The following is a 23639-nucleotide window of genomic DNA, read 5'->3' as shown; positions in this document are numbered from 1 at the left end:
GGGAGGGGTCGGGGGGGCCGGGAGGAGGACGGGGCATGGGGGAGGGGGGCAGGGGGCGGGGCAGGGGCGGGGGGCTGGGAGGAGGACGGGGCGGGGGGAGGGGGGCTGGGAGGAGGGAGGGGGGCGGGGGAGCTGGGAGGAGGGCGGGGCGGGTGGGGCTGGGAGGCGGGCGGGGCGGGGGGCGGAGGCGGGGGGGCTGGGAGGAGGGCGGGGCGGGGGGCTGGGAGGAGGACGGGGCGGGGGGCTGGGAGGGGGAGGGGGCTGGGAGGGGGAGGGGGCTGGGAGGAGGGAGGGGGGCGGGGGGTTGGGAGGAGGGCAGGGCGGGGCGGGGGGGCTGGGAGGAGGGCGGGGCCGACCGACGGCGGGCTGCGGCGGCGGCGGCGCTGGAGTCGGCGCGGGTGCTGGCGCCATGGAGGCCGAGCGGGGTCCCGAGCGCCCGCCTGCGGAGCGTAGCAGCCCGGGCCAGACGCCGGAGGAGGGCGCGCAGGCCTTGGCCGAGTTCGCGGCGCTGCACGGCCCGGCGCTGCGCGCTTCGGGGGTCCCCGAACGTTACTGGGGCCGCCTCCTGCACAAGCTGGAGCACGAGGTGCGGGGAAGGGCGGCGGGCACGTGCGGCGGCCGGGGTGGGAGCGCGGCGGGAGCCCGCGGCGCGGGACAGGGAAGAGCGCTCCCGGGCGGCGGGAGCCGCGCTGAGCCACCCAGAGCGCGTCCTGGGCAGCTCTGGAGCGGCGTGGAGTTGGGGGCCGAAGAGTGACAGCAGGAGACCGGGGTACCTGCTGCCCTGATCTGCCCGGGCCCGAGACCGGCTGAGGGCTGCGTTGGGAACTTTAGGTCCTACACACACCCGAGCCTCACACAGCCCTGCGAGGAGTGAAACTCATCACCCCCACTTCACAGATGAGAACACTGCGGCTCCGAGAGTCCCTTCAGAGGGATTGTTTCAGCCGCTGCCTCACAGGGACAACGGGAACCCCGTGAATTTGTGTAGCTGTAACTGTTGGGTTCACAGAATTCGGTGTTTTTTCATTTGATTTGAGCCTCGGGGTCCCCTCATCTTGCAGGTTAAAGAAAACAGGCTGTGAGAGGTTGAGGAGAAATCTAAAGAAAAATGGAAAAGATTGAGAAGCCTCTAAGTTCTCTCCCTTTTTGTGAGGACGGCCCATCCGGCTCACCTGCCTCCTCCACTCCAAAGCGTTCCCCACTGTCCTGGCTGGGGATGAGCCCTGGATTTTTATTGCGTGCCCAGGGGCTGAGGCCACAGCACCTTCCCGGGCTGGCGGCGGGGGGGGCGGGTGTTTTCTTTAGCTGGGACCCGACATCTCCTCCAGGTGCTGTCTCCCGGACGGAGATGAGCCTAGTGGCGCAGGTGATGAAGTGGAAACCCCAGAGCCAAGAACAGGGACCCGGGCCGGGAACTAGGAGTCCCTGAGCCTGGCTGCTGGCCAGACTCTACGGTCTCTGAGCCAGTTTTTCTCTGCGTAATCCTGATTGGACTAGGAACCTTCCTGCTGGAAACGTGCAGTGAGTGGCACCTCCTTATGCTACAGTGTAAGAGAGTTTCCTCTGCCCCTCACTTCTGCCATATGCTTTCCGAGGACCACTCTGGTTCCAGGCCTGTGCTGGGTGGAAGGGACCTTGGTTTGTTCATGAGGACAAAAAGGTTCCCATGGGCTGCGTGGAAGGAGCACAGTGGGAATGACCAGCTCCTGCCCAGCCAGCCTCCACGGCAGCACGCCCTCCCTCGGGCGGTCACTCGCCCGTCTGAGTCCTGTTCTCCATCCGGGAAGGGGATGGTGAGACACCATCTGGCTCCCACAGTATTGGAAGGATGGGAGGTGGCATGAGAAATATGCCTGGCACACAGAGGGTGGTCGCCACCGTGCCACGTCCCCTGCCCAGGCCGCCCTGCCTGCTGTTGCCCTAGTAAGGGGCAGCCAGTGTTTTTCCGTGACCCTTCCCCAGCCGTTAAGGACAGAGCTGAATCACTGCTTTACCATTCACAAACTTGCAGCTCTTCCTGAGTGAAGCCTCCTGCTGCTGCTGGCCCAGGTGTGGAGGAGGCCGCCAGCAGCAGCACCTGCCAGCGCTGTGGGCCCTTACACCCCTGGCCATCAGCCCTCCTGCCTCACCTTAGGCCGGCTGCCCTGGAAAGGATGGGGAAACTTGAAGATACATATACATATATATATATATATATATATACATATATATATATATATATACACATATATATATATATACATATATATATATATAATTTTTTTCTTTTTTTAATTGAGACGGAGTCTTGCTCTGTCACACAGGCTGGAGTGCAGTGGCATGATCTCGGCTCACTGCAAGCTCCGCCTCCCGGGTTCAAATGATTCTCCTGCCTCAGCCTCCCGAGTAGCTGGGATTACAGACGTGCGCCACCACACCCAGCTAATTTTTGTATTTTTAGTAGAGATGGGGCTTCACCATGTTGGTCAGGCTGATCTCGAATTCCTGACCTCGTGATCCGCCCGCTTTGGCCTCCCGAAGTGTTGGGATTACAGACGTGAGCCGCCACGCCCGGCCGAAGAGATGTTTTTAAAATGTCTACTCTTCTGTCTGCCCAAGCTTCCCAGTTGCAAAACCACTCCCCTTATCTCCTGGGGAGCTCTTCCAGTCCTGCCATGAAGGGGTTGTGGTGAAGGAGAAACCCAGCACCCCATTTCACAGCTGGGTTGAATCCAGGCCAGGCTTGAGACAGGCTCTCTGACCCTCAGCCTCATGCTGTCCCCTAGGGATTTGGAGTACTGGGGCGGAAGCCTGAGGTCTGGATTCCAGCCCTCTGAGCCTCCCCCCAGCCCTAAACTGGAGAAGGCAGTAGCCTCCCCAGACCCACCTTGAGGGCTAAAGGAGAACTGGATGGCTCTTGTCTCAGGTGCCTTGTCTCTCCTGTGACCCCTGGTTTGCTCCACCCTGGGCTGTCTGCCTCCAGGCCTTCGCACTTACTCTTCCCTCTGGGTGGAGTTCCTTTCCATCCTCACCCTGCAGCCTCATGTTTAAATCTTCCCCTTCTTCAAAGCTGGCCTCTGGTTATGGTTCCTCATCCATAAAGTCTTCCCAGGCCCTCCAGGCCCCAGAGTAATTTACCTGATACTCTTAGGTGGCCTAGACCTTACTCAGCCTGAGCTTCCTGAGCGAGACCTTGAGTGATTCATCCTCACGCCACCAAAGGGCAAGTCCTGCCCAGTGCACAAAAGCTGCCTGCACCTGAGTAGTTAGCAAGTTTCCAACTGCCGTTTTTAATCGAGTAGTGGGAAATAGGTTTTAGGGAGGAACTGGCCTTTGTTGAGCCTCCACTGTGCGCCAGGACTTTATGCACGCTGTTTGATTTCATTCCATCAGTGTCCTGAAAGGTGGATGACACCCCCTCTCACAAGTGAAGAAACAGTCTTAGAAGTGTAACAATGGCACCACGTGTTTATAGAGCATTTGCTGTGGCCGGGCTCCACTCTATGAGTTCTGGGTATGAATCACCTAATCCACCCAGTAGCCCTCAGAGGGAGGTTCTGTTATTCCCATTGTGTGGATGAGGAAACACGCATGGGATAGTTAAGTAACTTGTTCAAGGTCACTTGTCTAGGAAGTGGTGAAACCAAGATTTGAACCCACACAGCCTGGCTCCAGAATCTGCCCAGAAGCCCCCCTTGCCGGCTTGTGGCAGACAGGGCGTGAGTGTGGCTGTGCCAGGGACCCCTCTGCTCCACACACGCCAGAAGAGGTCACTTGCCTGCTTGACTAGCCGCACAAGGCAGGACCAAGGCCCTTATCTCCCCGTCCCACCTTGACCTGGGGCCTCGCTTCCTGTTGGCCTGGATTGGGTGGGGCTGGGCTGGAGGAGGCTTCTCTGTGAGTTGACTCAGCTGTCCTAGTGTTGAAGGGTTCTTCTGGTGAGGGGGGGCATTGGGGTGTGCCCCCAGCCACCAAGATCCTGACTCTTCCATTGACCTCCAGTGTAATTGGAGCCACCCTCTCTGCCTTTGGGGCCTCTCTTTCTGTGTAATGTGAGTGGGGTGGACTACAGATACCTCCAGCAAGTCCTCGAGGTCCCATCTCCATGCACAGCATCCTGTGGGACAAGAGGCTCTGGATGACAGCTCAGGTGACGGTGGGGTACATTAGGTCCCTGTTCCGAGCCTGAAATCTCCAGGAGCTTCAGTCTCCCCGCCTGGAAGACTGTGTGGTTGCATTAAACAGGTCCCACACCTCTGAAGGAGACAAGTTTGTCCTTGAGGCCTGGGTGTGGCACCTCGGGTGGCTTTCTGGAGTGGTGAAGGCATTGGGGTGGGGTCTCCTGCCCACACCCCTGCTGACGGGAGCTCTGGCCCCCAGGTTTTCGACGCTGGGGAAGTGTTTGGGATCATGCAAGTGGAGGAGGTAGAAGAGGAGGAAGACGAGGCAGCCCGGGAGGTGCGGAAGCAGCAGCCCAACCCGGGGAGCGAGCTGTGCTACAAGGTCATCGTGACCAGGGAGAGCGGGCTCCAGGCATCCCACCCCAACAGGTAGGAGCCTGGCCAGAGACACCACCACAACCTTCACTTGGTGAAAGGTGGGAGATGCAGTAATGCAGATTCTCCTGGGCCCTGCACCGCCGCTGGACATCTTCCTTAGGACAGCTTTGTGGCAAGCACGTGTGGCCAGCGGTGTGTCCATCAGGGCTTCAGAGTACTGTCCGTGGCAACACAGCGTTCCTGGGGTGACCGGATGGACCGCGGCCTGAGAGCCTCTCCCAGCGGTCTCATTGTCACAGTGGTCCTGCTACAGGGGATTAGAAGTTCCAGTTTTGCTCGAGGTCACCCTCCAGGTTAAGGGTGCAGGTCAGCCTTACTCCTCCCCAGTCAGCCCCTCTCTGGTCCTGCTAAATTGGAATCTGGGGTGGGCCCTGGAACACCTGAGGACCTGAGACCCAGAGCAGGCCTGGCCTTGCCAAGGACCATGGTGTAGTTAGGGCAGAGCTGAGACTGTACCCCAGGCTTCCTGCCCCCAGGGACCAAGAGTGGCTATCCCTAGGTCAGGCCTGCAGACCCATCTGCCAAAGGTTTTGTGGACCCTCAGAGAAACTTGCTGGGCCCCTGTGTCCATGCACAGCTCTTTGGGCAGGGGTCTGGTCTCTTCTGCAGAGCTTCTCCCGCCTCCTTCTCCAGCTGGGAGTGGGCAGTAGCAAGCCACCCCGGAAATACGGACAGCCCAGCACCCCCGCCCATGCGTGCTTGGGCTCACCATCCCCTTCAGGTTCAGTGAAGTGAGTTCTCCTGTGCGGCTCAGGCCCAGGAACAGGTGAATTCAATGCAGTGGCTGCCCTGGGAGCTCCCAGCTCATGTTCTCTCTCGGGCCTACAACCACATACCCCGCTGCCAGCCTTGTTTTGGGTGGTGGGGAGGCTAGGGATCCAGAGTCTTGGATTTGGAGCCTGAGTGTTCGTTTCAGCCCCACCTGCTTCTGGGCCTTTCTGCTTCCAGGCCTTCATCCCCCTGAGTCTCCCCTGATTGCCAGGCCCTAACAAGCTCTCCATCCTCATCCCCATAGCTATCTTTGTACAACACCCCTTGTTGCACTTGCCCAGGGTCACCCCGAAGGCCTGGCTCTGCCCTGCATCACGTGGTCACCCACTCTAACACAAGTGCAAGAGTAAACCGACTTATTTTAGGACAGGCCAACAAAACTCATATAAGCACAATAAGATAAATACTCCTCAACTTGCCCCCCAGCCTAAGAACTGGAACACTGGCTGTCCCTTTCATTTTAAAAGGGGAACAGAGACGGGGGCAAGCTGGGGGCTGCTTTGTCTATTAGGCACCTGTGTGTTTGGTGCCTCCTAATCCGGCAGAGCTCTGGGAGGATTATGGTCAGCTCTGTGTCCTACAGGGTAGGGACAGTTGATCCTGTGCCACAGCCCCAGCATGCTTCTGTAGCAGCTCAGCTGCAGGGGTCCTGTGTGTGGGGACTGGAAGCCTCTCCCACACAAAGGCCTTGGTGCTTCCAGAAGACCTGGCTGCGTGGGTGAGGCCTGTGTGGTAGCCCCTGTGCCGTCTGTGTGTGTTGGCCTCTGGCGTGTAGGGCCTTTGCTTTTGTTGAGCAGCTGTGGTGTGCCAGGCCTGCAGGCCACAAGATGGGCAGCATGGGCCTGCCCTGCAGTGGCCCGAGGTCCAGTTGAGGACTTCATGCTAGTGACTGCTGGTGTGTTTATTACAAGTGCTTGGTGGACAGTAGGTGTACCACATATCTGGTCTCATTTGCTGCTTGTGACAGCCAGGTGACAGGCGATAGAGACCCCTGTTGCCCTGTTTGAGAAGCTTGAAGAGGAGGAGGTGCTTGCTCAGGTTCACACAGGGAGTGAGCAGCAGCGCAAGCACCTGACCCAGGCCCACTGGAGTCCAAAACTAGGCATAACTATGGCACCCAGTAGACCAAATCTAAGGAAGCTTGGGCCCTGGTCCCAACACAGCCCTGGGCCTCTTGCTCCCCCGACTTCCCTTTGCCCCATGCCCACCCGGCAGCCTCACACTGGCCTGTGCCCGCAGCATCTTCCTCATCGACCACGCCTGGACGTGCCGTGTGGAGCACGCGCGCCAGCAGCTGCAGCAGGTGCCCGGGCTGCTGCACCGCATGGCCAACCTGATGGGCATTGAGTTCCACGGTGAGCTGCCCAGTGCAGAGGCTGTGGCCCTGGTGCTGGAGGAGATGTGGAAGTTCAACCAGACCTACCAGCTGGCCCATGGGGTGAGTGGGTAGCTGGGCCCCGGGGAGGGGGAGGACAGGCATGGGCACAGACCTCCGCTGCCCTGTGCCATCAGGCCGGGTGAGGGGCCGGCCAGAGCAAGCAACTCACTTTCTCCTGTGGCTTCCTAAGGAGAGTGCTATCCTGGGGACTCGGACCCAGCTGGCCTCTGAGCTCACAGGACGCAGCCCTCTCAGACTCCTGAACTGAAGGGGCCCAGATGACTCAGCCGCCTCTTTCCTGGCCCCCCTGATTCTGTCACTCTCTTAAAAGCCCTCAACCGTTCCTCACCCACCCCTGCTGGCCTCTCCAGGGACTCACCCCATGCTCCAGCCCCTCACCACTCTTAGTTTGGGAAAAGACACCTGCTTGTTTCTCATGATTTTAGCTTAGATGTCACCTCCTCCAGGGACCCTTCCCTGAGCTCAAAGACGACTCCCCCGACCCCCCCATTACCCTCAAACCCATATACACCCCTACGGGTGCTGGGCTGCGTGCCTTGTTACCAAACGCCCTTTTACCACGAGTGTTCACGCTGTGTTACCCAGGCCTGTGTCTTGGTCTGCAAAGGCAGGGCTGCTGTCCCGGAGCCCCTAGCTTAGCTAAAGGGCCTGGGGTACATGTGAGAGGGCCTCCAAGATCAGAGAAATGGCTGTGGGCTGGTGGTTGATGTCTGGGTTCCGGAAGGGAGTTCCGGTGGGTGGATGGGTGAGCGAGAGGTGCCATATGTGCTCTGTGTGCAGACAGCTGAGGAGAAGATGCCGGTGTGGTATATCATGGACGAGTTCGGTTCGCGGATCCAGCACGCAGACGTGCCCAGCTTCGCCACGGCACCCTTCTTCTACATGCCGCAGCAGGTGGCCTACACGCTGCTGTGGCCCCTGAGGGACCTGGACACTGGCGGTAAGTCCAGCACCTGCCCACCCTGGAGGAGGGGCCTCAGCCCAGTGTCCCGTCACCCCCTCTGATGGGCACGCATGTCTTGGCACAGAGGAGGTGACCCGAGACTTTGCCTACGGAGAGACGGACCCCCTGATCCGGAAGTGCATGCTGCTGCCTTGGGCCCCCACCGACATGCTGGACCTCAGCTCCTGCACACCCGAGCCGCCCGCCGAGCACTACCAGGTGCGGCCTTCCTCCACCCGCCGGGCCTGTCTGCTTGGTAGCTTCCAGAATGTTCTCTGTGCACACACCAAATGTTATCAAACCCCAGCCGGGTGCCAGGCCCTGAGCCAGTTACCGTGGGAGGCATAGAGTTTTGGGAGCCTCTGAGAGACGAGGGGCTCAGAGAGTGAACACAAGCTGCCTGTGGCTGCACGGTGGGGGCTCCAGATCCCAGGGTGCCTGGTGCTGGCGTCCGTCCTCAGGGGGTCCATGCTGCTCCCTTGGGAAGGAGGGGGCTGTGCAGTTGGTCTTGGCCATGAACCCCACTCAGCCCCCTGTCCTCATCTCACCGAGGCATGGAAACACCCTGTGTTCACACATCGCGTGCCTCCCTCCCTCAGCAGGCCTGCGAGTTACCATCATGGTCACTGTTATTGATAACAAAGGTGCTTTCAGTCTTGGTCAGGGCCCCGAGGGACCCAGCTGTCCCACTCGGTAGTGCCTGGCTGGAGGTAAGAGCTCATCCAGGCCCCATACAAGGAGGGTGGCGGGTTAGGGAGTCGGAGTTGTCGAGGCCTCAGTGCCGGGGGAGGAAGAGGAGCCTGTGGGAGCGTAGCCACCTCCAGAACCAGTCAGGGCTGGGTGGGAGGTTCCTACCCTGACCCATCTCTCCTCCTTCCTCTCCTCTCCCATCTGCTGCTGCTTCCGTAGGCTGGAACCAGCCTACAAGGGAGCCTGTGCTTAGTACTTTGTGGGCATGTGCCACTCAGTTCCTTACAATTTTACAGTTCTGTTTTTATCTTCATTTTACTGAGGATGAGGACATTGAGACACAGAGAGGTTAAGTCATTTGCCAAGGGTCACACAGCAGGTGGAAGAGCTGGAGTCCAGCTGAGGCTGCAGGCTTGCCCCCACAGCGACTGAAGTCGTCCTTTTTGCACACCAGGCGCTCACTGAGTGCCTCGGAGGGTTTCGGGAAGGGTTAGACGAGTTGACTTATGTGAGAGTGGGCACGTGGAGGCTGGGCGTGGTGGCTCACACCTGTAATCCCAGCACTTTGGGAGGCTGAGACAGGCGGATCACGAGGTCAGGAGATCGAGACCATCCTGGCCAACACGGTGAAACCCCGTCTCTACTAAAAATATAAAAAATTAGCTGGGCGTGGTGGCGGGCACCTGTAGTCCCAGCTACTCGGGAGACTGAGGCAGGAGAATGGTGTGAACCTGGGAGGCCACTGCACTCCAGCCTGAGAAACAGAGCGAGACTCCGTCTCAAAAAAAAAAAAAAAAAAAAAGAGTGGGCGCGTGTGGAGTGGTGGCGTGTTTGTGTGGGCGCTGCTGATTGCAGGGCTGGGCTGTGGGTGGGGGCCTCCTTTCACTTTCGGTCTAAGTCAGTGGTGATTGAACCAACCATGCCAAAAACAAGGGGCTCAGTCTTGTTGGTTCAAAGAGTGCTTACAAGCCTCCCAGAGCCCCTGCACCAGGAAGGTGCTTAGTACACGTTTGTCTGAAAAAGTGAATGCCTTCGTGGATGCAACTGGAGGGACAAACACTTCCTGGTCTCGGGGTTGTTTGTTAATGGAACATGAACTAAAGTTTGTGCTTTTCCTTGGGAAGCTCTGGGCTGACCAGGAAGAGGAGGAGATACAAGGCCAGGCATCCTTGTTTTTTCCCATTTGACCCTTTACAATCAGGTCTGTGCTCTGGGCCCAGGGTTGCCTATGTTGATTAGCTATGGCTGGGTAACAAGTAACTCCAAAACTTAGCACCTTAAAACAGTAAACATTTATTATCTCACACGATTTCTGTGGGACAGGAGTTCAGGAGTGGCTCAACGGGATGCCTCTGGCCTCAAGTCTCCCTTGAGGTACACAGGCCGCCCGTCGGGCTGTGGACCCGCTTCTGCATGGCATATGTGCATGCCTGCTGTGTTGGTGCTGGCTATTGGCAGCAGGCCTGGGCTCCCTGCCTTGTGGGCCTCTCCATAAGAGTGCTCAGGTGTCCTCAGGATGTGGCACCTGATTTCTCCCAGAGCAAGTGATCCGAGGAAGAGAGTAAAGAGGAAGCCTCAGGCTTCATGGCCTTGTTGCAGAAGCAACCCTGTCCCTTCCACCTTTTTCCTGCTCATTAGAAGCAACTCATTAGGCCCATTCCACCCTCAGAGATGGATACGGCTCTGCCTTTGGAAGAGAGTGTCAAAGAGTTTGTAGGCATGTTTTAATCTTTTTTTTTTTTTTAATTTTTCAAAAAAGATAGGGTCTTGCTTTTGTACAGGCTAGAGTACAGTGGCATGATCCTAGCTAACTGCCACCTCCAATTCCTGGGCTCAGGCAATCCTCCTGCCTCAGCCTCCCAAGTAGCTGGGATTCCAGGCAACTGCTACCAAGCCCCGCTAATTATTCAACTTTTCTGTAGAGACGGGGTCTCACTATGTTGCCCAGGCTGGTCCTACGCACCTGGGCTCGGGTACTCCTCCACCTCAGCTTCCCAAAGTGCAGGGATTACTGGCTTGAGCCACCATGTGCAGCCACGTGGGCATGTTTTAAATCATCACACTGCGGAAGCTCCCGACAGCCCTCGTGGCTCCTAGGACAAAGCGGCTCCTCTCAGGAGAGGTTTGGCACCTTCTCACCCCCTGCGATTTTGAGGTAGCACCGAGAAGATGTGCAACAATGTTTACCTTGTTCTTTTGACACCAAACTAGGACTGTTCAGCATCCGAGGGGCCTGGAGGCCCAGAATCCTGGGGTGAGGGGGGTGGTTAGAGGCTTTGGGGTGTTGGGAGGGAGGAGCAGCCATGCGCCCCTTGAGGCCATAGAACCTGATGCCAGGTGGTGAGGCTTGTGTCCCCTCCCTCTTTTCCTTTTTTTTTTTTTTTTTTTTTTGAGGTGTAGTCTCACACTCTCTCCCAGGCTGGAGTGCAGTGGCGCAATCTCAGCTCACTGCAACCTCCGCCTCCCGGGTTCAAGCGATTCTCCTGCCTCAGCCTCCCGAGTAGCTGGAATTACAGGCACGCGCCACCATGCCCGGCTAATTTTTATATTCTTAGTAGAGTGGGGATTTTGCCATGTTGGCCAGGCTGGTCTCGAGCTCCTGACATCATGTGATCCACCTGCCTCACCCTCTCAAAGTGCTGGGATTATGGACATGAGCCACCACGGCCCGCCTTTCCCTCCCTTCCTTGACCTCATCTCTACCTCCGGTGTGTTTCCTTTTAGGCCATTCTGGAGGAAAACAAGGAGAAGCTGCCACTTGACATCAACCCCGTGGTGCACCCCCACGACCACATCTTCAAGTGCGTAGCCCCCCCCCCACTGCTTGGGCTGGGACTTGTCCGCAGTCCCCGCCTCCCAAGCTTCATGGTTCCCACAGCCCCAGAACAGTGCTTGGCACATGGCGTGCAGCAAGTCAGCCGCATCCTGTCTGGGCACAGCAGTGACAAGTGCAGGGAGTGGAGTTCTTGGGACCCCAGAGAAAATGCCGCAGAAAGTGAGAGAGCGAGCAGGGCTTTCTGGAGATTTTTTTTTTTTTTGAGACAGAGTCTGTCTCTGTCACCCAGGCTGGAGTGCAGTGGCATGATCTCAGCTCACTGCAACCTCCACCTCCCAGGTTTCACACCTCACCTATGAGGCTAGGCATAGTGGTTCATGCCTGTAATCCCAGCACTTTGGGAGGCCAAACCAGGCAGATCACCTGAGATCAGGAGTTCAACACCAGCCTGGCCAGCATGGTGAAAGCCCGTCTCTACTAAAAATACAAAAAAAAAAAAAAAAAAAATTAGTAGGGCATGGTGGCTGGCGCCTGTAATCACAGCTACTCGGGAGGCCAAGGAGGAGGAATCACTTGAAACCTGGGAGGCAGAGGCTGCAGTGAACTGAGATCGGGCCACTGCACTCCAGCCTGGGCTACAGAGTAAGACTCCTTAAAAAAAAATAAAATAAATTCATCTTTGAAAGTTAAAAATAGGAATAGGCCATGGAAATGCTGGCAGTGAGTGGGTAAAGGGCCCCCTGGGCAGAAGCGTTGGCCACCACTGGTCCCCATCCCACCCCTGTCCTCTGGGCACCAAGGGGTCCTGTTACCAACCTTGCATGTCATGGGGCTGCTCCGCTTACCTGGATACGATGCTCATCCAGTCCTGGAAACTGACACTAGCCAGGCCTGTGCATGCCAGCCCTCCCCACAGCAGGGAGCCTTTGCTGGCCAGGAACATGCTGGGCACCCACAACAGGCACCCGGGCTGCCAGTAGGGGCCCCTCCCAGGAGGCTGCAGGTGTGGCTATTGAGTTAAGGAAAGCCAGGCTGGCAGGTCCAGGCGGGACACCTTGCAGAAGCAGGCACGGGTGAGGACCCAGAGATGCAGAGCAGATTCCACCTCAGCCTTCACAGGAGCCCCTCCCTGAGGCTCCCAGACACTCCCATTGGCTGCCTAAACCTGGTCTAGCCAATAACAGGCAGCCTGCTCCACTCTGCCCCCTCCACCGGGCCTGAGGGCTTTCCTCCCTGCTGGCCTCTGCCCCAGCTGGGCAGCCCAGGGGCTCTTGCTGAGACGTGAGTCTGGTGGTGACCTGGCCAGGGCCTAAGGTCCCTCCACCTCCTCTGGGGCAGAGGCCTCACGGAGGCCCTTGGTGTGCCTGTCTGAGATTGGTGGCCCCAGCCTCATCCTCTTGTTTTGCATGTTAGAGGAAAGAACTAGCACATAATAAACACCCAAATTATGCCATTTAATTTTAATGACAAATGTGAGGTGGACGGTGTGGTCCAGTCCTGCAGATGGGGAACCAGGGGTCACAAGGGTACAGGTTGCACCCCTCCCTCAGCAGATCGGAGGGAGCGGGGTCTGAACCCGGGCTGTCCAGCATCATGACTCAAACCCCGGACTTGCCTCTGCCTCATTAGCTTCAAAACAGGGGAGTCCCTGAGCCAGGGCTAGTGCTGGAGTCCCGCTTGGACACTTGGGAGCCGGGATCACCCAGCTCGGGCTCTCCCCACAGGGTCTACACGGACGTGCAGCAGGTGGCCAGCAGCCTCACCCACCCGCGCTTCACCCTCACCCAGAGTGAGGCGGACGCCGACATCCTCTTCAACTTCTCACACTTCAAGGACTACAGGTGAGGGCACCTCTGGCCGCAGGGGCTCTCCCAGTCAGGGCCTCTAGGCACTGCCGGCCTCCCCTTGAGCTGGCGCACCTGCCTCCGCCCTGCAGGAAACTCAGCCAGGAGAGGCCAGGCGTGCTGCTGAACCAGTTCCCCTGCGAGAACCTGCTGACTGTCAAGGACTGCCTGGCCTCCATCGCGCGCCGGGCAGGTGGCCCCGAGGGCCCACCCTGGCTGCCCCGAACCTTCAACCTGCGCACTGAGCTGCCCCAGTTTGTCAGCTACTTCCAGCAGCGGGAAAGGTGGTAAGTCCCAGACACGGCATCGGTGTGCTCCATGGCCCTTTTCCCCGGCCCAGCCTCTGTGTCCGCCTGCTCCTCCATGAGCACCCACTGTGGAAACCGTGGTGCAGGAGCCGAGCTGTGGGCCCCGAACGTCACAGCCGTCTTCATGGACCGCAGGACCTCTCCAGGTTTTTGCTGGGGCTGTCCTCTCCACCGCAGCACAGCTGCCTGGCCTATGGCAAACCCCTCCTTGTTTCCCATGCCCCTGCCTCTGACAGCTCTCTGGTGCCCCCTCAGCTCCCAAGGAGAAGTGGGCTGCCCTCTTCTGCCTCTGGGTCCTGGGGTGGCACCATCTGGGAACACAGGCCCCAGGCACCCCCCAGACAGCCCTTCTGCTCCCCAGGGGCGAGGACAACCACTGGATCTGCAAGCCCTGGAACCTGGCGCGCAGCCTGGACACCCACGTCACCAAGAGCCTGCACAGCATCATCCGGCACCGAGAGAGCACCCCCAAGGTGGGCCCCACAGACCAGGAGCCCCAGGGCTCAGGGCCCTGGCTGGACAGTGAGAGGTGGGGCTAAGGGGACCGAGCGTCATGGTCCTTATGGACAGGTCCAGGCTGGGCAGGGTGGCTTACACCTGTAATCTCAGCACTCTGGGAAGTGGAGGAGGATCACTTGAGCCCAGAAGTTTGGAACCAACCTGAGCAACATAGGGAGACCTCGTTTCTACAAGGGAATAAACTTTAAAAATTATCTGGGCATGTTGGCACACACCTGTAGTCCCAGCTTCTCAGGAGGCTAAGGCAGGAGGATCACTTGAGCCCGGGAGGTTGAGGCTGCAGTGAGCTGTGATCGCGTCACTGCACTCCGCCCTGGGCGACAGAGCAAGACCCAGTCTTTAAAAAAAGAACTGTCCTAGGTGCGTCTAATCGCAAAGTCCCTACCATATAGGTGCCAGGTATGGCTGCCCAGCAGGGTGAGGTGGCTGAGCCTGGACAAGGAGCCTCTCAGAGCCGTGGTAAAGATTCATAGTGAGGGGACATCCAGAAGCAGTATTGGGATTGCAGGACACAGGATCTGCCTGGACTGTGTACATAGTCAGAGGCTGGCGGGAAATGCATCATGAGGACGATTGTCGTGGAGACTTCAGGCCATGGGATGGGGGTGGATGGAATTATGGGTGAGAATTTATATTCCATTTCAATTAAAAATGGATATAAAGACTTTGCTTCAGGGTGCGGTGGCTCACACCTGTAATCCCAGCACTTTGGGAGGCCAAGGTGGGTGGATCACCTGAGGTCAAGAGTTCGAAACCAGCCTGGCCAACATGGAGAAACCCCTTCTCTACTAAAAATACAGAAATTAGCTGAGGGTGATGGCGGGCACCTGTAATCCCAGCTACTCAGGAGGCTGAGGCAGGAGAATCGCTTGAACCCGGGAGGCAGAGGTTGCAGTGAGCCAAGATTGTGCCACCGCACTCCAGCTTGGGCAACAGAACAAAACTCTGTCTCAAAAAAAAAAAAAAGACTTTGCAGCAACTTAGGCAGGTTTGAAAAGGCAGAAGGAGGAGTAAAGTGCAGCCATGTCTGTGCCCCCTGCGTGGCTTTGTGTGCTCGGGAGCCCCAGGGGGCTCTGTCCTGGCCACCAGCGAGCTTGCACCTGTGTCCTCCAGGTTGTGTCCAAGTACATCGAAAGTCCCGTGTTGTTCCTTCGAGAAGACGTGGGAAAGGTCAAGTTTGACATCCGCTACATCGTGCTGCTGCGGTCAGTGAGGCCCCTACGGTTGTTCGTGTATGATGTGTTCTGGCTGCGGTTCTCCAACCGGTAAGTGGAGGGCCGGCTGGGTCCAGGGTCGGGGAGCTGGGTGACTGGGTGGAGGTAGCGGGTGGGTGATGGGCCCTTTTTGGAATCAGAAAATGTTGTTGGAAGGCACCCTCCATCACTCACCCAGCTAGCGGCCCTTGGAGCCCATCTCCCTTGGTGTTAATTGGCGGTGACTTGCCCTGCCCACCTCAGAGTTCTGGTGTTGCCCACAGTAATGGATGTGAACATTCTTTGTAAAATGGGCACCAACATGAGAACCAGGTGCCATTTTTATGGACCTGCAGAGGCTTCACAGCTAGCACCTCACTCACCTCCACCCCAGCTCAGTGGGGCTGTGGGGCTCCCCCACCCACACAGACAAGGGAACAGGCTCCCGCCTGAGCAGCAGGTGGTCCTGCCCTGAGCCCTGAACCCCTAGTTGGGAAGGCTGAGTGGGTGGCACCTCCCTCGCAGGGACAAGGCCGCTCAAGAACCCATATGTGTCTGCACACTTGTCTTCCAGGGCCTTTGCACTCAACGACCTGGATGACTACGAGAAGCACTTCACAGTCATGAACTATGACCCGGATGTGGTGCTGAAGCAGGTAGGGCCTGAGGGAGGTGCAGAGCAGGTTCACACAGAGGCCAGGGCACACCCGACCCCACCCCGCCCACACTGCCTCCTAGGAGGACTGGCACACAGGCCAGTCCCAGGAGCCGCCTCCTGAGTTCCTGCTATGGAAGGCGATTGTTAGCACTGCCATCATGAGCCAGGCTGGGTTCTGTGTTGTCTCAGGTAGGCCTCCCCACGGCACAGAGGGCCACTGGCTGTGTTTGAGATAATGTGGACACAGAGGGGGATGGGTCCAGCAGCAGGTTGAGACAGTGTGTTCCCAGCCGGGGCTTACTCCTCACCACCACTTCAACCGGAAAAGCAGACCACCCTGTGAGTGCCAGGGCAGGCAGGGGCGAGGAGGCCCCACCTGGTCCGGCTGGCTGCTGGCCCGTGACCCTGCCCGGGTCTAGGACCTCCTGTCCTCCCTGGTGCACAGTGTTGAGCGGTGCCCCGTGCAGTGGGCACTCAGTGAATGGCAGCTGCACCATCTGAGCACCTGGAGCTCAGGGGCATCTGGACAAAGGCCCTTCCAAGGTGGGGGCGAGAAACCAGAGCTGGCCAGCCAGTGTACGTGGACAGGTAGGCACAGCCTGCACAGAAGCAGGAGGCCAGCTCTGGGTACAGGAAGGAAGAAAGGAAGTCCTGGAAGGCCTCTGTGGCCTGGCTGGTTAATGAGTGTTTCAGATGCACAGAACACCTACCCCACCCTGCCTGTCGCCAGCCTTGCAGGTGCCGCGGACTCCCCATGCAGCCAGCCCCAACGCTCCCCGACCCCTGAATGTGTGGCTGTCATTCCCAGGCATGTCTTTGGTTCTTTTCAGCAGGAGTATGTTCCTGACCATTCAAGCTGCTGTTTTGCTTACTTAGGTTTTTTGTTTTGTTTTGTTTTTTTGAGAGACAATGTCTCACGCTGTCACCCAGGCTGGAGTGCGGAGGCATGATCTGGGCTCACTGCAACCTCAATCTCCTGGGCCCAAGCCATCCTTCTGCCTCAGCCCCCTAAAGTAGCTGGGACTACGGGCACGTGCCTCCACGCCCGGCTAATTTTTTTGTATTTTTAGTAGAGACGGGGTTTCGCCATGTTGCCCAGGCTTGTCTGAAACTCCTGGACTCAAGCGCTCTGCCTGCCTCAGCCTCCTAAAGTGCTGGGATTACAGGCGTGAGCCACCATGCCCGGCCTCCTACTTAGGTTTTTATGTAAATATCATCTTATTCAACGGATCCTTCTGCAGCTTGCTTTGTTGGCTGAGTGGCGTGTTTTCAGGTTTTGAGGTTCGGGGTTGTTGCTAAGTGTGGCGGCAATTGGTCATCTGAGGTCTTCACTAATGATAAATCATGGCGCGTGAACACGCGTGGAGGCACCTGGCCATGCCCATGTCCGAGGAGTCCTCTAGGAGGATTTGGAGAAAGGGCCCTGCCATGCACCGGTGACTATACCAGCACACACTCCCCACAGGGGCCGAGTGGCCCTGTGGCTTCTGTCTGTCTTATCCTTGCCTGTGTTGAAGCCTACTCCCTAGGACCCAGACCCCCCCAGCAGGGCCCCAGGACATTGTTGGAAGTCGCCCTTCTGTACTGTGGGGGTCATCCCGAGAGTCCTCTTCTGGAGCTCTGTGCCTGGGGAGGTACGTCCAGCATGGCATGGATGGCGGGCTTCCATAGGGGCCTTTCCTGGCTTGTTCTTTTCTGGGAGAAACCTGAGCCGACTGCCACCTTCCTCAGGTGTGTTTTGGGTAAAGTCTTGAGGCCAGAAAGATCTTGCATCCCTCAAGCACTCTTGAGCTGGTGCTGAACCAGGGCACAGGCAGGTCCCGCGGCGGAGTCTTGAGCTCTGCCTCCGTCGCACTGTACTGAGCTGAGTGTGAGGATGGTGCCAGCCCAGGCCCTGCAGTTTCTGGAGCCCTCGATGTTCATTGTCTCGCGTGAGCCTCACAGCTGCGTGGCAAAGTCAGTTTACTGGGCAGAGCACATTTTCCCATTTCACAGAGGAGGAAACAGGCTCAGAGAAGTTAATCCGTTGGTCCAGAGTCACACAGTAAGACCTGGAGCCCAGACTCCATCTCCTGCCTCCTGTTTGGACCCTGAGGGTTCGGGGTTGGCTGCCTGCTCCTGGAACCTCCACCCAGTGTCAGAAGCTCCTGGTCCAGGCAGTAGCAGGCTGCCCGCTCCCGGCCCAGCGGAGGCCTGTACAGAGCGTGATGGGCCCTGTGTCTGTTGCAGGTGCACTGTGAAGAGTTCATCCCCGAGTTTGAGAAGCAATACCCAGAATTTCCCTGGACGGACGTCCAGGTAATTCCTGTCCTGCACACCATCGCAGGCCGGTGGGGCAGGTCCCGGGCTGGGGGCCTGCAGGAGCTGCTCCCTTCCCTCTCGTCTGGCATGGGCTGGGAGGGACCTTTGTCCCCTGCAGTTGGTCATTCTCCCCAGAGGCTGGCAAGACAGCGTGGGCTCCCCTCCCTTCCACCCTGGGCGTTTGTGGGTGCTCCTGAGAGGGAGGGAGCTGGAGGGGCATGTGGGGCACCCCTGGGACAGCCAGAGGGTGGCGGCACTGCCTGACCCTAGATTCCCAGTCATATGGAGACGTTGGCTGGGCCTCCATGTCCAGCAGCGGCATTCTGGGTGCTGCGTTGAGCTCCTTGGGACAGTGGGAGCAACGGGGTCTGCGGCAGGAGATGGGCAGATTTGCAGAAGGTGGGCGTCAGGAGTAAGAGGGCAGGTGCTGGGCGGAGGTGGCCATGGTGAGGTCTAGAGACGTGAAGATGTGGGAGGGGGTGACTTGGGCCACGTGGGGCCCGGGACTTGGGCAGGGGCAGCAAACCCCCTCTTGAGAGGCTGTTCTGAGCAGGCCTCGTAACTCAGGCTCCCCGGTCCCCAGGCTGAGATCTTCCGGGCCTTCACGGAGCTGTTCCAGGTGGCCTGTGCCAAGCCACCACCCCTGGGCCTCTGCGACTACCCCTCATCCCGGGCCATGTATGCCGTCGACCTCATGCTGAAGTGGGACAACGGCCCAGATGGTAAGAGGGGCTCCCCATCTCCTGATCCAAACCAGCAGGCGCCCCCTCCGCCAGCCAGCCACAGCCTGGAGAAGGAGGCAGCTGCCCCAGGCTATCCTCTGGCTTGAATCAGCCAGGAATCTGGGTTGGGGAAAGCCCTGGCTTGGCCCACAGGAAGTGCCTGCGGTGCAGAGTCTGGAGGGGAAAGGCTGCGGGTTGGGCCTCTGAGTCGGGGGGGGGGGCTCACAGGACAGGAGACCCGTGTGAAAGGCACCCTGACCCCAACCCACACCACCCTGGCCGGCCTTCCCTGTGCCAGACCCCCACACAGTACACTGCTGCTGCATATCTACTTTTTTTTTTTTTTTTTACTAAACTGAACATCCAAGCTTAAAGGGCCAGGCTGTCATCCCTAGGGCTGGAGGCAGCCCTGGCCTCTCCTAGAGAAGCAGATGTCAGGCCAGGCCTCCCCAGCAAAGTCAAGAGACCCAAGTTCTAGGCCCGGCCTTGTCCTGCTCATCCCCTGGGAATCAGGGCCCAGGTTCATGGCCTCCCAGCCTTTGCTGGATCCCCAGGCCACTGTCCCTGCAGAGTGGAGGCCAACGAGCCTTCACACTCTGCTGCGCTCTTTGCCGTCAGGAAGGCGGGTGATGCAGCCGCAGATCCTGGAGGTGAACTTCAACCCCGACTGTGAGCGAGCCTGCAGGTACCACCCCACCTTCTTCAACGACGTCTTCAGCACCTTGTTTCTGGACCAGCCCAGTGGCTGCCACGTTACCTGCCTTGTCTAGGCACTCGCTGTCCCCCAAACCTGTGCTTGGGGCAGGATTCCAACCTCAGTTCTTTGAGCTGCTTCTGCAAAGGCCCCCATGTCCCTCCCCACACCGGCCCTGGGCATAGCCTCAGCCCCAGGCCTCTGTCCTGCCGAGCCATCCTCCCGGCGCCACACTCCGGGAGCACAGCATCCTCCTCTCACCTGTGGGTCACAGCAGGACAGTGATGGTGTCCCCAGGGCTGAGCACCGCCCCAGGCCCTGCCCTCACCCCTCACCACCATCTGTGCACTGATGAGTCTCCAGTTTAGCCAAGGGCTTCGTTGCTGGCATGGAGAATTTGTTCCTGGCTGCCGTGTTTCCAGGGGGTGCTGGGGGAAGGGTTCCGTGGAGCGAGACAAGGTGTCCTTGGGAGCAGGGTTCCACCGGGAAGCGTTTGGGAGCCCTGTATCACACGGGGCAGGCGGGTTTCTCTTCCGGGGTCTCTGCTCTTATGCATCAGGACGACCCTGGGACGGCTGTGGGGCCCCACACTGCACCCACAGGGCTCTATGCGACAGGGGCCCAGGAACAGCCTGAGGCCACCACCCAGCAAGCCCGCCTTATCACCCATTCCAGCTCACCCAGAACCTTCACCAGCAAACCTGCTGAGGTCCTGGCAGGAGGCCACCGTCTTGTTACCGTTTCCTTTTCCGTTTGCTGAGGGTCACAGACCCCAACAGGGAAATCAGTATCTGTCTTCCCAGTGGTTGCCCTGCTCGCCGGGCACTCCACGGGGTCCTGCCCTTGTGTGAGATGGGCCAGGATCCTTCGGCAGGGGGCGCCTGGGGCTGGGGCTGATTGTGGGCAGTGGAGCGCCAGACAGAAAAGGATTCCAATGAGAACTTCAGGTTAAAGTCAGATGCCACCTACCAGGGTCTACAGTCAAAATGTTGGCTTTTTCTTATTTTTTAATGTATGGGAGAAAAATGTAAAATTCCAGTTCTTTTCTAATTGTGTTTCTGAAATTAGGAGTCAGCTGCCAGCGTTTTTGTGTGGCTGCAGTGTGCCTGGGCCCAGCTCACGGGCAGTGGGTGGACCTAACTGCCCAGGGAGGCGAGAGCTACTTCCAGAGCCTTCCAGTGCATGGGAGGGCAGGGCTAGGTGTAGCGGTGTCTCCTCTTTGAAATTAAGAACTATCTTTCTTGTAGCAAAGCTGCACCTGATGATGCTGCCTCTCCTCTCTGTGTTGTCTGGGCCCCTGTTTACAAGCACGCGTTACCCTTCCTGAGGGGAGCCATGCTCTAGCCCCTGGAGGGCCTGTTGCAGGGGCAGGGCGGGCCCATCGCCTTTGGCAGCTCCTGGAGAGCTGTTGACATGCAGTCCCCCTCGGTTCGTGCTGCAGTAAAGGCCATCTTCTCTTATTTCTGCCCTCCTTTCTCTTTGGACCCTGGAGCCACAGGCTCAGCCTGGCCTGTCGCCCCGGCTGTCACTGAAAAGCCCCAGATACCAAGAAGTCACCCACAAAAAGTGGGAGAAGAAATAAGATGGCCTTTATATCGCAGGCCTCCACCCCACAGTCTGATTTCCATGTGCTGGATCTGTTTCCAAGCCAGCCGGGAGCCTCGGTCCTCGAGTGGCCCCACAGCCCTAGTGGCCCTGGAGATAGCGGCCTCCCCACACTTGCCTCCTTGTCCTGGGGTGGGGACGGTGAGAAACCCTGGCTGCTGGGGCGTCTGCAGGGCTCCTCGGGCCACTGCTGAGCAGGTGCATGGACACCGTCAGTGGGTGGAAGCAGCGCCACATGGTGACCAAGGAGGTTAAGACTCAGAAGGCAGGCCAGGCATAGTGGCTCACGCCTATAATCCCAGCATTTTGGGAGGCCGAGGCAGGACAGAGAACAGGTCACACAAAGTCAAGAGATCGAGACAGTCGGACAGCATGATAAAACCCTGTCTCTACTAAAAATACAAAAAAAAAAAACCAAAAAAATATTAGCCAGGTGTGGTGGTGCGCGCCTGTAGTCCCAGCTACTCAGGAGGCTGAGACAGGAGAAACGCTTGAACCCAGGAGGCGGAGGTTGCAGTGAGCCAAGATCATGCCACTGCACTCCAGCCTGACGACAGAGTGAGACTCCGTCTCAAAAAAAAAACGGAAGGCAGAGCGGCCCTGAGGCAGGCTGCCTGTGGACTGTGCTGCTTCTCTCCTTAGCCTCCCTTCCAGGGGAGGTCTCAGGACTGATGCCCACACGGACTCTGTCCAGAAGCTTAACAGCAGGTGCTCTCACTGGTTCCCAGCTCACTTAAAACCTGGTGCCCAGGAGATAGTCCTGCCCAGGGAGCAGATGGGACAGCCCCCAGAATCAAGACCACATGGTCCAGGCTTTCCATGATTGTAGATGGCTAGTCTCTGTCCCCACATGTCCTTGCACCTCTGCTCACTGCAAATGGACACCCCCAAGGAAGGCCAAGAGCCAGGGACTTCATGAGCTGGAAGACCAGCCGGCTCCAGGTGCTGAGGCAGTTGCCGGGAGATGTTTATCCCACTAAATACTTCTTCCTGGTACTCATTTGCACCCTCATCACTGTGTTAAGAAGCCATCCAAAGCCGGAATTGACCAGGCACAGTGGCTCACGCCTGTAATCCCAGCACTGTGGGAGGCCGAGGCGAGCGGATCACTTGAGGTCAGGAGTTGGAGACCAGGCTGCCCAATGTATTGAAATCCCATCCTACTAAAAATACAAAAATTAGCCAGGCATGGTGGTACACACCTGTAATCCCAGCTACTCTGGAAGCTGAGGCAGGAGAATCACTTGAACCTGGGAGGCAGAGGTTGCAGTGAGCCAAAATGGCGTCAGTGCACTCCAGCCTGGGCGATAGAGCAAGACTGTCTGAAAAAAATAATAATAAACCCACTCAGAAAGCATCAAAACCTTAAGTTCCCAGTGGATGACAGCAGCTTAGAAAAGGAGAGAATGCTGTCTGTTACGAGCATTTCCTGGGGAAACGTCGCCAGGCTGTTAAAAAGGAAGCCGGCAGACGAAATGCTAAATGCGTTCTCTCGCCCATTTTTCCAGGGCGTTTTGTGGCAGTGCGTGTTTTGTGGCCAGCAGGAGCTATGTGGGACGTTTGTTACAGATGAACAACCCCACGAGTTGCGGAGGTGGCAGAAGTCTGGGTTGCACTTTCTCCAATCCCTAAGTGTCTGGCACGGACTCAGGTGTCCCTTGACACTTCAAAGGATACCGCTGTGCCCTGCAGGGATGGTGCATGCTCACCGGCATGCTGGAGCAGGAGACAGCCTGGCCTGTAAGTTTCTTGCTAGCAAGGACCTCTCTGCCATCCGCTGCTTGGACTAATGTCTGCACAGAGCTCTGGAGGAATTCAACTCTGGGCGTCTTGGAGAACTTCAGAAATAAGATAATAAAAAGGATACACAGAGGCTCCCCAGCTGGCTCCTCTGCACCGGTGAGCATTGGGAAAGCCATGTAGGCTGAGGGCTCAGCTGAGTGCCCGTGGCCGCAGAGTTTTTGGATCCTGCAGAGCGTGATCTGTTGGGCATCAAACTCTGCCAGAGTCAAGGGAGCGGGAGGCTGAGGGTCAGGGTGGAGTGGCTCAGCCCCTGGGCGGGAGCCATCCCTTCTGTCAGAAGAATGCAGTCGACTGTCTACCCATTTCCCTGAGCTGTTCGTTCTTTCGTGTGTGTGTGTGTGTGTGTGTGGTGTGCGTGCACCAGAGTGGATTATAGACAAGAGTCTCCCTATGTTGCCCAGGCTGGTCTCAAACACCTGGCCTCAAGCAATCCTCCCGCCTCAGCCTCCCAAAGTGCTGGGATTACAGGTGTGAGCCACTGTGTCCAAGCTTTTGTGAACGTCAGGTTGTGTCTGAGCGTACAGGTCGGGAGAGGACACAGGAGCCAGGGGAGAAAAGAGGAAGCAGCAGCCGCGGGCTGTTGAGTGATGACGAGCTGTCTATGAACATTTTGCCAATTTGAATGAACTTAGCTGCCAAAACCAAAAAACAAAAAGCCCGGCAGGTCAGGCCTGGCCGAGGGGAGGGAGCCGCAGGCTGTGTTGCTGAGTGCTGCATGGGTGTGGTGACCGAGAGCAAGACGGAGGAGTGCTGCGTGTGGGACTCGGCTCATTTACTCCAAACAGCTGCCTGGAGAGGCCATGGGTCGCCCAGTTTGAAGCCGGGTGAGGGAGTGAGTGGCTGTGACACCTCCAATCCTGGCCGCTCTGGGCCAG

At 58.0% G+C, this 23639-nt stretch overlaps 1 protein-coding gene across 3 annotated transcripts; it reads left to right on the top strand.

Moving 5' to 3' along the window:
- The first annotated feature begins 347 nt into the window (after nt 1-347).
- TTLL12 (tubulin tyrosine ligase like 12) lies at nt 348-23066 on the top strand. Of its 3 annotated transcripts, none has more exons than XM_001171890.6 (14): nt 348-586; nt 4360-4529; nt 6549-6747; nt 7489-7648; nt 7737-7870; nt 11066-11142; nt 12842-12958; nt 13054-13248; nt 13631-13742; nt 14902-15053; nt 15556-15637; nt 17869-17937; nt 18524-18662; nt 19281-20816. In XM_001171890.6, the coding sequence occupies exons 1-14, from the start codon at nt 410-412 to the stop codon at nt 19430-19432; spliced, it is 1935 nt and encodes a 644-aa protein (XP_001171890.1). In that variant the 5' UTR covers nt 348-409; the 3' UTR covers nt 19433-20816. The 3 variants fall into 3 exon arrangements, with proteins under 3 accessions (XP_001171890.1, XP_024208639.1, XP_016794814.1); XM_024352871.3 differs by lacking the exon at nt 19281-20816 and adding an exon at nt 22470-23066 and having other exon boundaries at nt 356-586; XM_016939325.4 differs by lacking the exon at nt 348-586 and adding an exon at nt 3414-3493.
- The last annotated feature ends 573 nt before the right edge of the window (nt 23067-23639 follow it).

This window comes from Pan troglodytes, chromosome 23 (genome assembly GCF_028858775.2).
Source record: "Pan troglodytes isolate AG18354 chromosome 23, NHGRI_mPanTro3-v2.0_pri, whole genome shotgun sequence".
Classification (NCBI taxonomy): domain Eukaryota; kingdom Metazoa; phylum Chordata; class Mammalia; order Primates; family Hominidae; genus Pan; species Pan troglodytes.
The sequence above is the reverse complement of the archived record's forward strand: the minus strand, read 5'-3'. Positions and strand labels throughout refer to the sequence as shown.